This window comes from Rhizophagus irregularis, chromosome 16 (genome assembly GCF_026210795.1).
Source record: "Rhizophagus irregularis chromosome 16, complete sequence".
In the NCBI taxonomy this organism is placed as follows: Eukaryota; Fungi; Glomeromycota; class Glomeromycetes; order Glomerales; family Glomeraceae; genus Rhizophagus; species Rhizophagus irregularis.
This window is the reverse complement of record NC_089444.1, coordinates 4,428,076-4,445,568: the sequence shown is the minus strand read 5'-3', so window position 1 is coordinate 4,445,568 and position 17,493 is coordinate 4,428,076. Positions and strand designations below refer to the sequence as shown.

The 17,493-nt window shown below is 26.1% G+C and overlaps 6 protein-coding genes across 6 annotated transcripts; 1 reads left to right on the top strand and 5 right to left on the bottom strand.

The window, feature by feature from the left end:
- Positions 1-1,141: 1,141 nt before the first annotated feature.
- On the bottom strand, positions 1,142-1,688 carry OCT59_008637 (uncharacterized protein; the record flags this gene model as incomplete). Its single annotated transcript, XM_066142644.1, has 2 exons — positions 1,142-1,570; positions 1,656-1,688. The coding sequence occupies 2 exons, from the start codon at positions 1,686-1,688 to the stop codon at positions 1,142-1,144; spliced, it is 462 nt and encodes a 153-aa protein (XP_065999507.1).
- Positions 1,689-3,411: 1,723 nt separating this feature from the next.
- On the top strand, positions 3,412-4,665 carry OCT59_008636 (uncharacterized protein; the record flags this gene model as incomplete). The annotated part of the gene is made up of 3 exons (XM_066142643.1): positions 3,412-3,528; positions 3,790-3,862; positions 4,343-4,665. 3 exons carry the CDS (start codon positions 3,412-3,414, stop codon positions 4,663-4,665), a joined length of 513 nt encoding a protein of 170 aa, XP_065999506.1.
- A 233-nt stretch (positions 4,666-4,898) lies between these two features.
- Positions 4,899-6,955, bottom strand: OCT59_008635 (uncharacterized protein; the record flags this gene model as incomplete). Its single annotated transcript, XM_066142642.1, has 6 exons — positions 4,899-5,028; positions 5,110-5,230; positions 5,300-5,479; positions 5,544-5,625; positions 5,751-6,605; positions 6,848-6,955. The coding sequence occupies 6 exons, from the start codon at positions 6,953-6,955 to the stop codon at positions 4,899-4,901; spliced, it is 1,476 nt and encodes a 491-aa protein (XP_065999505.1).
- Positions 6,956-11,648: 4,693 nt separating this feature from the next.
- On the bottom strand, positions 11,649-12,536 carry OCT59_008634 (uncharacterized protein; the record flags this gene model as incomplete). Its single annotated transcript, XM_066142641.1, has 3 exons — positions 11,649-12,026; positions 12,113-12,358; positions 12,501-12,536. The coding sequence occupies 3 exons, from the start codon at positions 12,534-12,536 to the stop codon at positions 11,649-11,651; spliced, it is 660 nt and encodes a 219-aa protein (XP_065999504.1).
- A 1,634-nt stretch (positions 12,537-14,170) lies between these two features.
- On the bottom strand, positions 14,171-14,488 carry OCT59_008633 (uncharacterized protein; the record flags this gene model as incomplete). The annotated part of the gene is made up of 1 exon (XM_066142640.1): positions 14,171-14,488. One exon carries the CDS (start codon positions 14,486-14,488, stop codon positions 14,171-14,173), a length of 318 nt encoding a protein of 105 aa, XP_065999503.1.
- Positions 14,489-14,641: 153 nt separating this feature from the next.
- Positions 14,642-15,136, bottom strand: OCT59_008632 (uncharacterized protein; the record flags this gene model as incomplete). The annotated part of the gene is made up of 1 exon (XM_025329026.2): positions 14,642-15,136. One exon carries the CDS (start codon positions 15,134-15,136, stop codon positions 14,642-14,644), a length of 495 nt encoding a protein of 164 aa, XP_025164322.2.
- Between the last annotated feature and the right edge of the window lie 2,357 nt (positions 15,137-17,493).

The following is a 17,493-nucleotide window of genomic DNA, read 5'->3' as shown; positions in this document are numbered from 1 at the left end:
TCGGAAATTTTTTATAGATTTTGAGTAGATTTTTCTTTGGGAGGTATGAATTTTGGGAAGAATCTTTAAGAAACATTTCATTAATGTTTCTTTTTATTTTTAGGTTTCGGCATCTTTTGGAACGGATGATGATATTTTTATATCAAAGACGATTTTTAACGTGCGTGTGGACCGAATTTTGATTATATTAGATAGTTGCTATAAACATGCAGATATTTAAAGTGTTTAATAAATTCAGATTTGTAACTAATATTAAAGTCAAATTAATAAATACTGAAACTAAATTTGGGTCGTCTTTAGACCATAATTTGACATAAAGTTTTGTGTCGAATATATTACTAATATTAGGTTGAATAAAAGAACGAATAATGACCAAATAATTAGTTTGAATATCAGTCATTATAAATTTTTTAAAAAAATTAAAAAATTGTTGTGATTCCAACTAATTTACTGCCACCACATCACGCGAAGCTTCAGATTTTAGAAAAGTTGAAAGTTTGAATTTGTGGAATAATGAAAAAAAAGCAATTAATATAAATATTTCATAACTGAAACTAACTTTTTATTAATTGGATAATTGCTATTGATGCTAATGTTGATCCAAAATTCTTTCAAGAAACTATTTTTTTTTATTCAATTTACAATGATTGGATGCACATTCGTTGTAATAAGTCACGTGATCAAACAACACATGACTATTCGATTAAAAAATTTTTTTGTTTAAATATTACCTACAAAAAAATACAAATAAAAAAAAGTTAAAACCGTTTTTAATAAAGAAAAAAAATAAAAAAATAAAAATAAAATTTTCGAAGTTTTTATTATATTAAAGAAATAGATCATTATACCTTCATGTCTAAGGGATTTGAGGGACCGACCACCTAAAAAAAAAGGAAACGTTAATGATCATTTCGTTAAAAAAAGATGAATTTTTTTTTAAAAAAAACCTGATATCTACCTTGAGATCCATTGTTAACGCAACTACGCGACTTTCTAATGATTACATTGTTAACATACAATAAAATCATGTGGTTATACGACCTTTTATTGTCTCTTTAGTAAATAATTAGATTAGATTTGCTTTTTTGTTACTTTATTTCTATAACTTGTCATTATATTAAAAATTTTAAAAAATAAATTTTTACATGAATAATATACAATTTGCAAGATATTTTGATAATAAAATTTTATTTTTATTTTTTCTTTTTCTTTTTATTTTTTTGATTAACATTTGATTTTCTTTTTTTTGATTATTATTATTGTTGTTATTTATATGAATAAAAGATTCAGGAAATAAATCATTATGTGTGAAAAATACTAATGAATGCCTAACACCAGAACATGGAAGATTTCCATGTACTAATAAATTAGACCTAAATGCTAAAATATTTCCAGGTTTTAATTTTATACGTATATTAAGTTGTGGAAATATTAAATCACCACCTTTCCATTCACCTAATGGTACAAGCCAACAAAAACCATATTTATCATCATCACGATCTATATGACATCCACAGATAGTATTGAAATTTACAGCACACATTCCGAATACCTTAAATAATTTTTTAACCTAGGAATTTATAATAGAATTAATGTATACATCGCGGGGTGTGATCTCCATATTTATCACTTCATATACAAATTCTATATCTTACTCTTAAATATATCATGCGATGATTATCATGCATCGCTCTTAAATAAAATTTTTATTGGGCGATGATTAATAATATCGCCTTATTATTTTACTGATTGATCATTGATAGTTTATATACAAATTTTCCCATAGTATAATACACGTAATCTCTTTTTCCTTTTTATTCCCACGATAAATAAAAATATTTTTTTCACCTTTATCATATTTTTTTATCCTTTCATCACATTATGGATAATGTATCTATTATTAATGAAGATAAAGAAGAAAATATTAATGTTTCTGATACTATTCAAGAAAATATCAATAACAATATTTCCGATACTATTCAAGAAGGTTTGGATAATGAACCCTCTCTTAAAATTGCCACTGAAAATATTAGTCTTGATACAACTTTTGCTTCTTGGGAAGAAGCTGAAATATTTCTTGAGGAATATGGGCGTCGTAATGGTTTCTCTATAAATAAGTATCGAATATCAAGAAATAAATCCAGTCAATTAATCACAAAAAGAACATTTACATGTGAGTTTGGTGGAAAGTTCAAGTCAAATAAAAAGGAAACTGGAAATCAACGAAATACCAGAACTAAAAAGCGTCAGTGCCCCTGGCACATAAATTTGATATTTCCAGAACATGCAACAAACATTACCATTAGTTTATTTGAAAATGAACACAATCATGAATTAAGATCAGATACTTGTGAATTTAATAGTAGATATAGAGAAATTTCAAAAGAAATAATGGATGAAATTGAAATAATGACTAAACATGCAAACCTTTCAATTACCGTACAACGCAATCTTTTAAAGGCACGATTTCCAAAAATTAATTACACAGACTCAGATTTGTCAAACGCCATACAAAGAATCAAGATTATCAGCCGTAGTAATATGCACAATGATGCATCTGATCTTCTTATAGGTCTTGTACAAAAAAAGCAAGAAAATCCTCATTTTTTTCTTAAATTTGAACTTGATGCTGATAATCGTCTTGTGCGGGTCTTCTGGATGACTCCTGAACAAATTATTCTTTGGATTAAATATCATGATGTAATTATTAATGACAACACAGCTAAAACAAATATGTACAATATGCCATTAAGTTTATTTGTTGGTATAGATAATAATGGACGCACAAGATTACTTGCACAAGCTATTGTAAGTGACGAAACATTTGAAACATACCAGTGGATTTTGCAGTGTGCACTTCAAGCAACTGAAAAACAACCAATAGTATTCTTTACAGATGCAGATCCAGCAATGGATGCTGCAATTCCTCTTCAATTTCCAAACAGTTATCATGCACATTGTATATATCATATTGCCCAAAATTTGCCAAAAAATTTGAAAGCAAAACTAGGAAGTTTGTATAATAGTTTCATTGAAAAGTTTTATAAATGTCGCAATAGTCTCTGTGAACCTTTATTTTTTTCACGATGGACTAGTTTGTTAGAAAATTTTCCATTAGCTAAAGATTATCTTCTTAGAGTATTATGGCCATCAAATAAATCATGGGCACGCTGTTATTTGAAACAAATATTTACAGCTGGCATTGAAAGTACTTCCCGAGTTGAAGGAATGAATGCAATCATTAAAAAAACTGTTAGAAGTAATTCCACTTTGTGTCAACTTGTTGATCAATTATCTGAACGACTTATTTCAGAAATTCAATGGGGAAGATTTCATGAATATCGATCTTCAACTACTAGTTCAATTTCAGTATCAATAGGAGAAGATCTTTTTCCATCTGTAATTAAGATAATGGAAAAGTATTTATGTATAAATACTATAACTGCTATTAAAGTAGAAATGGCACAATGTCTATATCTCCAAGCAACTATCGCTTTATTTTCAGAACTGGATTTTACTCAAGAACAGGTAATTATTAATCGTGAGTTAGAGGGTTAGGGTTAGGGTTAGGTTAGGGTACGGGATTAGGGTATGGTATTAGGGTTAGGTTAGGGTACGGGATTAGGGTATGGCATTAGGGTTAGTGGCATTAGGGTTAGGTTAGGGTACGGGATTAGGGTGTGTTATTAGTGTTAGGTTAGGGTATGGATTATGGGTTAAAGGTTTGATAGATAAATAAGAATTCATGATTAAGTATCATACTAACTGTAACATTTATTTTATTGTTAGGAAATAGAAGGTTTTATTGAAGATTCTTATGACGCACAGCAAATTACTTTACAGTCAATTATTGATGAAATTGGTAAAGAAGATGTAAAAGAAATCTGGAAAATTTGCGATATTCGTCCTGGTAAAAAAGATCATATGCATTATATTGTAATTTCCAATGAAATTTCGTTTCTATGTACATGTTTAACCACAATATCAAGGGGTATAATTTGCCATCATTATTTACGCATAATGATGTTTTCAAAAGTTGCTGGTTTTCATATTTCAATGATTCCAGAAAGATGGTATCAAGATGTTTATCAAGAAAAACCATTGACGCAAGAAACTGGATTAATTTTTCTTCATGAAAATGAAAACCTGGAAAATAATACTAATAATGATTTAGAAATAAGGATTCCAACTCGTAAAGCTAATACCATTCCAAAAACTGTACCTATAATGAAGAAAGCTATTGAAAAAAGAAAAAAGTATGGTAAATTATGGGGTATGGCCCGTGAAGCTACTTTACTTGCACTTGAATCTAATGATAACGAAATGGAACTTATATTACAAGATTATATCAATAAAAAGAAGCGAAACTATGAAATGATTTCAGAAAGCAATACAGAAATTGAAATGGAACAAAATCATATTAATGAATCAACCAATATAAGTAATGAATTTCAAGAACTTGGAAATATTCAAAATCCACTAAAAGCTAAAACTAAAGGCCGTCCTCCAACAAAGAGATATAGAAGTAGTATTGAGCATGAAAAGGGAGAAAGTAGTAAAAGTGGTTGTTCAAGCCGAAATACATATAAATGTCTTATATGTGGACAGTGCGGTCACAATGCAGCATATCATAAGAATGACAAACTTAAAGAACGCCAACAATAAATATTGTATGTAATTTGTAATTACTTTTTATTGTAGAATGTAAAATATAATATAAATTTAATAAAGTGACATATTTATGTATCGCATGTAATGAAAATTATTTTTAAGCTGTAATATGTTGGTATCGCACCCCTGAAGTGTAATTTTAGAAAATCGCAGGGCGCGATGCAAAATTTTTCCCTTTATAATAAACCAAAAATTAAGTATTTAATTTATGAAAATAATGATATTTTTTAATTATTTACCTGCGGTGGAAAGCAAAGATTACTTAAATTTCTATACATTGATGGATAATAAAATTCCATTATATTTGCGATATAATCTGCCACCTCATTAATTTCATATAGCATTTTGTCAACGCAACTATTAAATATTATAAAATAGTAATGTTTAAAATGCCAAATTATTATAAAAAAAATCAAATAAAAATGAATAAAAACATACCAAGAATGATTAAAATATTCATCATTCTTAACTTTACACATATAATCCTGGGATTGGTATACAAATTTATTATTGCTTTGAAAAATCCCAAAGTGCTGTGTAAAGGGTTGTGTTCCTGAATCTGATAGAACTTTTGATTAGTTTAATTAATTTAACGAAATAAAACATAAGTAATAATCATGTATTTTACCTTGAGATTCGTAATTAAAACCTTTAAATTTTGGTGGAGCATGGTTGAAATCATTGTGAATATGAGTCCAATATGTTTGAACAGCATGATCTGCATTTACAATCAGCTGCTCTTTTTCTTTTGGAACTTCAAATAGACGAAATAAAGTTGCTTTGTTCTCATCTATACAATGATAATTACCTAAATAGTATGATGGTTAATTTAATATAACAAATTCAAATACAAATTTAATTAATATATATACCTTCAATTGTTTTAAAATTAGATAAATCATAATGCATAGAAATAGAATCCACCGTTTTAAGATCTTTATTTTTTTCTCCAATCTGATTTATAACAACTGGTGGATATTCTTTTAAATCCAAATTGATATCATTCGGATTGTTTTCTTTATATTCTTTATATTCTTTATATAACAGGTTATGCATATATCTTATTTTTTTTTATTGACTTTTTTTAATAGTTTTTTGTTTTTATGTTCCTGGTGTAATGATAATGCTGGCTGTGAGGGCTGTGATGATGATGACGATGCTTCTGGGTGATACTGCTCCTGATAACCGACAAATCCAAATTTATCTGCATGTTTTAATAATATATCATTTAATTTATTTTTAAAGGAGGGAAATAAATTTCTACTTTTCCTTTCCTTATTTTTCACATAAGAATAATTATCAGATGTTGATAATCTATTGGATATATTATTAACTGATACATACACTTCATCAATATATTTATTATATTCATATAGGACTACTTTATGTAATTTATATAATTGAAGCTGATCTTTTGGCATTATGAGTAATGACTGCAAAAACGTAGGCGGCATGATATTTTCAACAAGATCAACAATATTTTTTGTTAGTTTATCAATGTCTTTGTGGATTTTTTTTGATTTATTATTGATGGTGGTAGTGGTGGTTGTGCTGTTGCTGCTAGTGGTGGTAGTAGTGGTGGCAGTGGTGGTACTGCTTGTACTGTTGCTGCTAGTGGTGGTAGTGGTGGTGGCGGTGGTGGTACTGCTTGTGCTGTTGCTGCTTGTGGTGATGTTATTTTTTAATTTTATTAATTTAGAATTAATTTCCTCCTCCAAATTCTGAACTTTGGAGCTAAATTCTTTTAATTTATTAAAGGTCTCAAAATCAACAACATCATCAATCTGATTTTGGTGAACAGATATCAGATCATTTTCACATCTTAAACTAGCACATCCTGATGAATCCTTATATAACTTAAAATCATCATCATTTAATTTTCTTGTATTCCCCTGGGTAAATAATGTCTCTCTCAATGTTCTAGAAATTGTAGGCTTTATATTATTAAGAAAAGAAATAATTAGTTACATTCAATTTAATTGTTTGATACTATTACATTAATCCATTTTTAAAAATATATTATGTTTTTGAATAATACTACTTGTCTATAAATAACTCGGACTTCAAAGTATTACTCTCCACACTGAGAAAATATAGGATACAAAGCTCCATGTATCTTCCCATAAATAGATTTTTAAAAATGATGTTAAAACAATGAATTAAAAAATATAAATACCGTAAAAGCTTGTTCATTGCTGTTATCTCTAACAACAACTCTAGCAACTTGTGCACTTCTTGTTGTGCTTGGACTTACGAATTGTTGTGATCTAGATAAGCAGCTCATTATCATAAATTATAAAAATGTGATTAAAAAAAAAAGAAAAAAAAAGAAAAATCAAGAGATCAGTGAAAGTATTTATATACAATATCGTATTAAATCAAACTAATTCATGTGATGATCTTGATAATTAAGAAATAACTAAGCCATACATATCTAAGCCTTATTTGCGATTAATGTAAGCCTTTAACTTGATTATTCATTATGGGGCTTAAAAAAAGTTGGGTATTGGAAAAACTCATAAAAGTATTAAGTATTGTGATCAAAGCCACAAATTTTACAATAGTAATAAAACTAATTCATGTGATGATCCAGATTTAATAAGCCATATATGTAATTATTTGCTTAACAATTTCATTATTTATTTATTATACAAGTATTATTATAAAATAAGACAGTTTACTAAAAGAAAATATAAAAAAAGTAACATTTCTTAGTAAATGACATTTTTTAAACATATCAAAGATATGATGATATCATGATTAAGTTTGGAAGTAAATTTGCGATTTTTACGACTAAGATGCAAGAATTTATATTGGCAGTTGAACCATAGTCTCTAGAGTTAAACTATCAATAATGACCGCCTACACAGATCATTTCAGCCCCATAAAAATTTTTTAGAAAATTGATCATATGTCTGAGTTCTTCTAGTAGAGTAAAAAACTAGAAAAATAATTATATTTTTTATTGCTTAGTTCATAGTTTGAGAATGCTTTGATGTTAAATTTAAACGAATCAGGTAAAATAATTTATTTGAAGTAGTTTATTATTTTATTAATAATGAATGGTTTTCTTGTCTAATTTTATTCAATAAAATTAATCAGTTTTTTCGAAAATAGTCAGAGTATTATTTAATAAATTTAAGTTAGTATTTAAAAAATTTTATTAACTCAGGTTTAATATTATTCTTGTTCTTGAGATTCGAGACATTTAAAGATTTTTTTCTAGAAATATTCTGTCTGTTGCCCTATAAAAAAGGAATGTTTAGAATATATATGTAAAATATACAATATATAGTACCGGAACTCTATACTCAAAAATGTTTCAAATTTTTAATTTATCACGTGAGAAGCACAATAGCCAATAAAAACTCACAATTTTAGACAAAAAATAGAGAAAAAACAGATACGAGCATGTACAAAAAAGGAAAAAAAAGGAAATCGGCTAAAGAATAAAGCAGAAAGTAGTATTTATTTAAGAACAATCAAGCTAAAATGGGGTTGAATTTTGACTTTTAAGTAAATTAAGGACATTTTAAGCCATTTTAAGCCTTAAAATAATTAAATGTCAATACGATTTATGTAAATTCTTATAAAATAAATGCATTTATGTGACTTTTTGTTTCAAATTTGGGCCAATCATATAAAAATAACCAAATTTCAAACGCGTATAACTTTTTATGTAGATATTTTTTTGAAAATCTGACCGGTAATTTAATAGTACTTGTCTTGTAGAACAAAGTTACCGGTTTATTTCTTTGAAATTCTATTTTATTAAAGTGTTGAAAAATTTATAATTATCACAATTTTATTTTTGAGTATAGAGTTCCGGCACCATACATAAAATGTCTATAGAATGTCCATAAAATACTGTATATAAAAAATATACAAAATGGGCTCACTGTATATAAAATGTACAAAAAAGTATATGAGTCCCCTTTGCATATATCCTATGTATTCTATGGACATTCTATAGACATTTTATGTATAATGTACATTTTATGTTTATTTTATGTATGTTTTCTGAACATTCCTTTTTTATAGGGTTGAAACAAGTAATATTTTAATTTAGGTAAACGCGGTAAGATAATATTATTTATTAATTAAAGCTTTAATTTGTCAACTGCAAACGATCTGCAGAAAATGGGAATCTGGCGTGGCGTCAAATAAAAGTAAAAAATTATGTGAAAAAATTATTGTAAAAAACAAATTATTTGAAACTTTGGAATAAATATTATGTATTAAAAAAATATGAAAAAATTACATAAATTTGCAGAAATGAATTTTTTACAGTTGACTCACGGATCACGAATTAAAATGTTTTTTAATATTGTTAAAAAAAAAATGAATTAACTATCATACCATTAGTATATCATATGAATACTTAACAGTTAATGAATGTTAACGATAATTACTTTTTAAAGAATATGAAATGAAATTGGAATTTTGACCGTTCTTTTATGTTGAATTCAGTTACTTAGGCTGATAGGCCTAATACATTAGCATCTTCTCTTAAATATTTCAAATATTATAAATACAATGTAATCACAGAACAAAGAAAAATCATCATATCCCTTTAACTTATTCAAACTCACCATATACTACGGATTTCCATTCAGTTATTATAGTTATAAAGAATAAGAGAGTGGTAATTAACGATATTACACATAGTGAAAAGTGCTTTAGATCTATTCCGACAGAATATCTTCACGCGATTGTGACCCGAATATCATTAAAATTATAGAAAAGCCTGATTGCCGACGGAATCAGATGGATAATAGTGTTTCTGACCTTATTACCTTAACTAAAAATGATTAAGCTCGTTTCATATCATACGAAAAAATATTCCTAACCGAGATTAGATTGGTCCATCACATTTATTTGTCATCAATAACGCTGTTAAAATAGTGTGTCCTGCTACATTTAAAGCTTTTCGATTCTTTATACATCAATGAAATTGTTAATTACCGATTAGGAAATAAAGTTAAATTATTCATACCAAGAGAGGAGAATAATGAAAGTGGAAAAATGTATCATATATTTTCGGTTCATCACCGTGCTGTTTTTACATCACTATACAACCATTATTAACAGTACACTTTAATACGTTTCATTTGATAATTAGCGTCTATTTATTAAAATTTAATACTGTAACATACTACAAATTAACGAATAAATTTTTTATACATATAAAAAGTTATAATGAATAACACGTATAAGTTATACATAGTAATTATTGCTATACCCTATTATTTATATTATATCATAGAATAAAATAATAATATTTTTTTTTTAAAAAAAATATTTATATTGATATGTATATAATGTTAAAATATTTTTATAAAATATTCCCTATAGGATCACACTGGTTCTGTTTGACCGATAATTTCATATATTAGTTTAGAAGATAATCAAATATCAACTTGTACATAACTATAATCTGAATAATTTAATAGCAAGATAAAATAATAAAAAATCGACGTAACCGCTTATTGCGTTATATCAGTATGAGCCAATAATAATACATGTTGAATTGAGCCTGAGATAAACATTATTACTATTTTGGAGTGACTAATCCGACTGCTGCCCTCTATAAAAAATTTTCTGAAAAAAAACTCCGATGAATAATGTTAGAAAAAGAAAAATCAAAAAATCAAGCTAAAATGCAAAGAAAATATTTCATTATGAAACTTATTTTATTCCCTATTTTTTTTTGTAAAAAAAACAGATGTCAAATTATTAAATTTGCGGTTGATTTTCAACTTAATTAACCCTCATATCAAATAATTCGATAGATTTTTTTGTGCCAAAATGATATCCCAGAATAATAAAATATATATATTAATGAGATTATTATTCTACGAAAAGTATTTCACCGATTAAAAAAAATAATGATATCACGACAAAAGAAACAAACGAATTATGAAGAAGACAATTGGGATGATATAGAAATTCCTGAAACTGGATTACTTTTGCATGACAATCATATCTTAAAATGAAAAATTATGAAAATTGTGAAAAATTGTTCGTTTTTATGGATTAATTAGTGCATTTTTATGGGTTAGATTTTGCATTTGATCTAACCATAAGTCCAAATTTGGATGAAAAAGTCTCAGATAATTATATATATATGTTAACAAGAAATTGACTTATTAGCAGGGGAGCTGCCATTCAATTTATTCATTGTGTTATAACTTATAAGTAAGATAATAAGAACCATTTAAAGGAGGACTAAATAGTAAAGCTTTATTTACTAATAAATTCACGTAAAATTTTCGTGATTAGGTATTTTAAACATCAATAAGATAATTTTGCAATCTAGTCCTATTCTCCTCCTGTAATCTTCCATATTCTTTGATTACATTTTTATCCACCTTAATGGTATTAAAGTCAAAGTATGAGTAAATATTTTTTTTTTATTTACAATTAAATAATATTGGTTTATATAATAAAATGATAAAAACAATTTTTTATTTTTTCTTAAATGCTTTTATTGTAGTATAACTTGTATTAATAAAAGAAATGAACAATATTAAAATAAGTATTATACTAATCATTTAGATAAAAAAATTATCTATGTAATTTAAAAATTATAATTTATTAATTTTCAATTTAACTAATTTTATTTTTACTAAATAAAAAAATATATTTATCCATCATGTGAAACATGTTTATTCAAATAAAAAAAATCATTTACTTGATTATATTACTTGAAAGAACAAAAAAAAATTTAGCAAAAAAATATGGTAATTAGGAAAAATAGGAAAAATAATTATTATTAAAAATAAGAATTGGAAAAAAGGTGCTGACCATATATAAGGCTGGGCAAAAAAAAAATTTAGATTCCCGTGACCCAGCCGGGTCTGTTTTACAAAAATTCAAGATTTTTTTTTTTTATATGTAGTAAAATTTTTTATCACGTGACTTTATATAATGAAATTATTAATTGTTTTATTATATAAAATTTTAATTTCAACATATTATTTTCGTGATCTTTTTGATACTTGAAACTTGGTATTTTTACCACGTTTTTTTTTACTTGAAACTGTTGTATGACACTCATCACAATAATAATAAAATCCTTCATTTAAATTGGGTCTATCAGATTCGTCGCATTCATCTTCTGGTACTTTTCCACACTGAAAACAAATTTCTTCAAATAAACCACTTGAATAATAAGAAATTTCTGTTGGATTATTACATATTAACCCATCATCAACTTTTACTTTTTTAAAAATTTCTCCTACATAATCATGTTCACTATTCTCATCACCATTAATATTTGATTCATTTTGTTCCACATTTTCCACTAAAGCTTCAAAAGAATCACCACATGTATATTGAATGGTATCAGATATCTTTCCAAAATGGATACTTCAAAGGGAGATAACTTGCTTTTGCTATATAATACACGCCATTTGTTGCATTCACAACATTCAATTACTATTCCAACATTCCTTACAAATTGAGCAGTAGGACCAAATTCTATATGAGCTCTCTTCTTTTTTTGTTGTTGATTTAATAAAGATGGTCTATATTGCTCTGTTGTAATTGTATCATATACATCCTCAAATTGTTTATAATTAGTTTTGTCAGCTATTGGAACTGGGTCGGGTAATGAATGAACTTGTGAAAAATCAAGTTCATCACTTCTTATTGGCTTACAAATATTACAATCAATTGCCCCACACTTTTTTATTTGAAAAAAATAATGACGTGACTTGCAACACAGTGGTCATAAAATTCTTGTAATTTAGCCTATTAAAATAAAAATTAATTATTAATTTTTAGTAATTATTTTAATAAATAAATATTAAATAAAATCTACTTACTTTATCCTTAATATCCTTTTTTGTTCTATCATCCATATTTAATGAATCTTCAATTTCTAATAAAGATTCCCATAAATCTTTAATTTCTTCTTCTGTTGCTGATTTATAAGTTATAAATGGCTCATCTTTTAGTGATAATCGTTCAAAGATACCTTCCATTAAGTTAATTGGTGCCTGTAAACTATTTATTAATTCATTTTTCAATTGTGGTTCATCCTTTGAATATGTGCGAATTTCCTCCATAGAATTGCATTTTTTCATTAAATTTTCTAAATCATTACTCAATTCATCACGCATTAAACCAATACTTTGCATACCAAGATTCAATATTGACATTATACGTTCAACTGGATTCTTCCAAGAATGACCTGGTGGAGTTCTAACAGCAATTAACAAATCTAAATCTAACTTCAAAAAATAATGCTATTAATGCTAATTGAACACGAACATAAGTAACTCGATGATCAGGTCCTCCATCAGTATAAAGTAATAAATAAGGCTTATTTTCATTTGTATTATTTAATATTTTATATAATTCTGTCATATGGCGTAATGAATCTGATGGTTGAAATATAGGATCTTTTAAACTAATATATACTTGTCCACGATAAAATGACTCTTCAATTGTAGCAGGAATTTCACATAACATTGTTACACTTGGAATGATACCACACTTTGTAAAATCATGATCTGCAACTTTAAAAGCCTTATTTTTTGATACTATTACTTGTCGCCCTCTTTCAACAGCTGCAACTGGATATCCTGGTTCACCTACTTTACATCTATGTTTATCATCCATAAAAATTAACCATGAATTCATACGTAAAAGTATTGCCATTTCCTTTTGATAACGAAACAAAGCACTAGCATAATGTAAATCTTCATGATTACAACGTAATTGCCTTGCTTGCACCATAAATTTAATTGGGAGTTTACTCGTAAATTGCATACTACTTTTATGTGTTGGATTTTTTGGCCAAAATTGTAGTCTAATCCATTGTACAGATGGAATTGGTATATTTGGAGGACAAATTTTAAGTACTTAATTTTGAAAATCACAAGTTGAAATTGCAACTGCAAGATGCTGAAATATATCATGTCTTCTATCATCAACAGCTAAAACAGATTCTTGAGCTATTCCTTCTAAATATTTGGATGAATATTCCCAAAATACATCATATTTAGGTAATCTACCTTCATTAATTTCACGAAAGTCCGTAATTAAATCAGGATCTCCTAATTCAAACATTACTTCTACACGATCATCTATATCTTGAGTTTCTGAATTAATTGAAGCTGCTGAATCTTGTAACCAAACAGAATAGATATAGCGCATTCTTGCTTTTTCTACTTTTCCAATATAAAGTTCAACTGTATCTAAAAATTCTTTTCTCATTGCTCTTGTATGATAAACTTGGAGTGTCTGTTTCAAATTATTTCTAATTGTATAATGTTTGTTAATCATATCCTGTTCATTAACATTAATACCAATACGCCAAACATAAACTGAATTTTGTATATTTCCATGATGATATGTGTATTTTCCTACTTTGAATGGGAAAGCCACCTTTAATTTTTCAACAAATCTAAATCTTTGCCTAATTAAAAATAAGAATTCATTTATTATTTATTAGAAGTTATTTATATAGTAATGTATTATTACTACCAACTTACTTTCGCAACACTGGACAAAATAGGTTAATATTAACAGGTTCCCAATATTTCAAATCCTCTAAAGTTTTCGTAAGAATACGAAACTCTTTAACTACTTCAGGTTTTCGCCATGTATTTTCATCCAAAATTTCTATATATCCGGCCTTTTCTTCATCAACTACAGGTGTTAAAGAACTTTGGTTTCTTGCAGTTATAACTCTTTGACTAATTAAGTATTCAGCATACTTTAAAAGATTATTTGCATAAAGCAGTAAAGGTTCTTTTAGCCAAGCAAATTTGGGTTTTTCCATCCATGGTAATTCAATGTAATTCATCAAAATCTTATAATGATGTTATAATTCTTCTGAATCAAATGATCTTCTTGAACTTTTGTATTTTTCAGGATGTGCTCGATCAAAAAAATTGGTAAATAAAGCTGGGATTTTAAATCTCTCATTGAATGTTTTATAAGAGCAAATATCAACGCACTAAATAGATTTTGCCAAATCAGTAACAAATTTTTTTCCAATATTATTTGCATTATCTTTTCCTATCCAACCCCCTCCATTACTTCTAATCAATTCATTTAAATCTATGCGTAATTGTTCCCAAGAATTTTTTGCCGGTAATTTAAATTCTGGAAGATAATTATGCATTGATGCAGATCTCATTAATTCGAATGCATTGATTGTATTCATAGATGGTATTTCATTAGAATCATTTAGTAATTTAAATGTTACATATTTTCCGCACTGATTTACAGTCTCCCACGCATTGCATTCCAATCCTATTTTTTCTGTTTCACCTATTTTCGTATGACTAAAATATGCTACACAATTTTTCTTCCATAGTTCCAGATTTAATTTGTCAACAACTACATCTTTAAAAAATTCTTGTATGTTCATATCTTTATTAACGGGAAGTCCTTCCCACTCAAATACTGTTTTAGAATTAAACACGACATGTACAATTATTATCGGCATATTTTTTTATGAAAAAGAGATCTACAGATCGATAAAGGTCGATTTATCAAGTTTAATTTATTTATATATTACAAAGTTACACAAAATATAATAAACATTACATATGAAAAATTTTTACATGTATAAAAAAAAAACTGGCCGGCCGGGTCAATTTTAAAATTTTATGTCACGAGAATCTAATTTTTTTTTTGCCCGGCCTAATGGTGGAATGCCATAGCGTTAATCTGATTACTGATCTAGATTCAAGTCTAAAAAACAAAATAACAATAATATACTTATATAACAATAATTCTAAAAAAAAAAATATGGAAAAAATAAATATTTGAAAAATAATTTTTGTTTTAGAAAAAACAAATCTGAAAAGGAAAGGGTGAATCAGAAAACTTGAAAAATTTTGTTTTTAGAAGAAAAAAAAAATGGAAAAAATTAAAAAAAATCAGTTTAAAAAAAACTCAAAAAAAAATATTGGTTTAAAAAAAAAATAAAAAAATGGATTGAAAAAAAAACAAATAAATCGAAATAGGACCAAAAATGAAATTTATATGAAATAATTTTAGTAATTACAAGTTTCAAATTAGTTAGGTCTTATTTAGTGTAGGTTTCAATATAAATTTAATAGAAAATAGATACTTTGTTGATATACTGTATATATGGTGAATATGGATTTGATTACAATGTAATTGGTTCAGTACTAGTATTAAAATTTTCATTAAAAAAAAAATATTTAGGGCAAAAAGTATTAGTAAAAAAAAAAATCCTAAATTTACAATAAGAAAAAAAAGAAATGAAAAAGATGCCTGCAGCACCGATCTGATCACCTGATCCAAACCTAAATGGTGAAAAATTCGGTTTGAAAAAAAAAAGCCAACCCAAAAAAGAAAAGGTGAAAAAATTTTTTCAGTTTGGAAAAAAAGCCAAAGCTAACCTGAAAAAAAAAGGTTTAAAGAATTCGAAAAAAACCCCAAAAAAAATTTGTGGGAAGGAACAAAGAGAAAATTGGGTTGAAAAAGGAAACTGAAAAGTAAAAGGAAAGAAAAAATAAAAAAAACTTAAAAAAATTTGGGAAAAAATAAAGATAAAAAAAGAAATCAGTCTAAAAAAAGATCAAAAAAAAAAAAATAATATAAGTTATTTAATAAAAAAAAAAATAATAATTTTTCAGTTTTGGAAAAAAAACTGAAAATAAAAAAAATAAAAAAAAATGAGGAAAAATGAAAAATTTTTAAAAAAAGAAAAAAAGGAAAAGAAAAAGGTCTTTCGGAAGATAAATGATGAAATTTGAAAAAAAGAAAAAACCAGAGTAAAAGATTGGTTCAAAAAAAAAAATTAAAATTAAAAAAAGGAACTAAAAAATTTAGATTGGTTTGGAAAAAAATATTTTTTTAAAAAAAAATTCTTGATTAATTAGGTGTACAACATGACTTGCCAATCAAGTGGGTCTTAATAACTATAAAAAATGCAATTCAAAATTAATTTATATTAAAAATTATTAATTATATATACTAATAATTCACGTAATTTTCACGTTTCTTTATTAATTGCACAAAATAAATAAATGGTAAAGAAAGTGTATTTTTAAATGGTATAATACGTATGAATTTTTTAACTATCACCGGGGGTGATGATCACCAGTGACTAAAATTATAACGATCGACCAGCATTAAAAAAATAGTGCCGGTAAAAATTGATAATTCTGGCCAACGGTGATGATCATTTGAAGTAAAAATCTAATATTGTTGCAATATAAATACTTCTCCTGTTAATTTATATAGTACAATATTACTAATCAATATTTTTATTTGAAAATTCTATTAATGGTTAAGGTTAGTGAAATATAAAGAGATTATTAAATATAATAAACAATAAATCAAATTATTTATATTATTTTACTTGATAAATAATACACAACGCAATTTAATTAATAAAATTCAAAATTATAGGTATAAGATTAATATCTTGTTTATTCAAATTTGGAAAAAGAAGTTCATTTGTTTGTTAATTATTATAATTTATTATAATAGACCTTGTAAAATAATATTATAAACAGATTTTTTTATAGCAAAATGATTTCAGAATACGTTTTATATAAATCTAAAAAGATCTCAGAAATGATCTGCATATTGTTTTCCATTTTTAGTTAATAATTAATATATTACAATATTGATTTTTTTTGTCTAATGTTTAAAATTTTTAATAACAAAAAAAAATATAATTTAATAATTAATATATGTTAAACAAAATAAAAAGAAAGAATAAAATATTTTATGTTTTAAAAAAGGTGATAAAATACATATCAAAATAAAGTAGATAACTAACTGCAATTGTTTCGATACCATCTACTTTGATGAATGTAAATT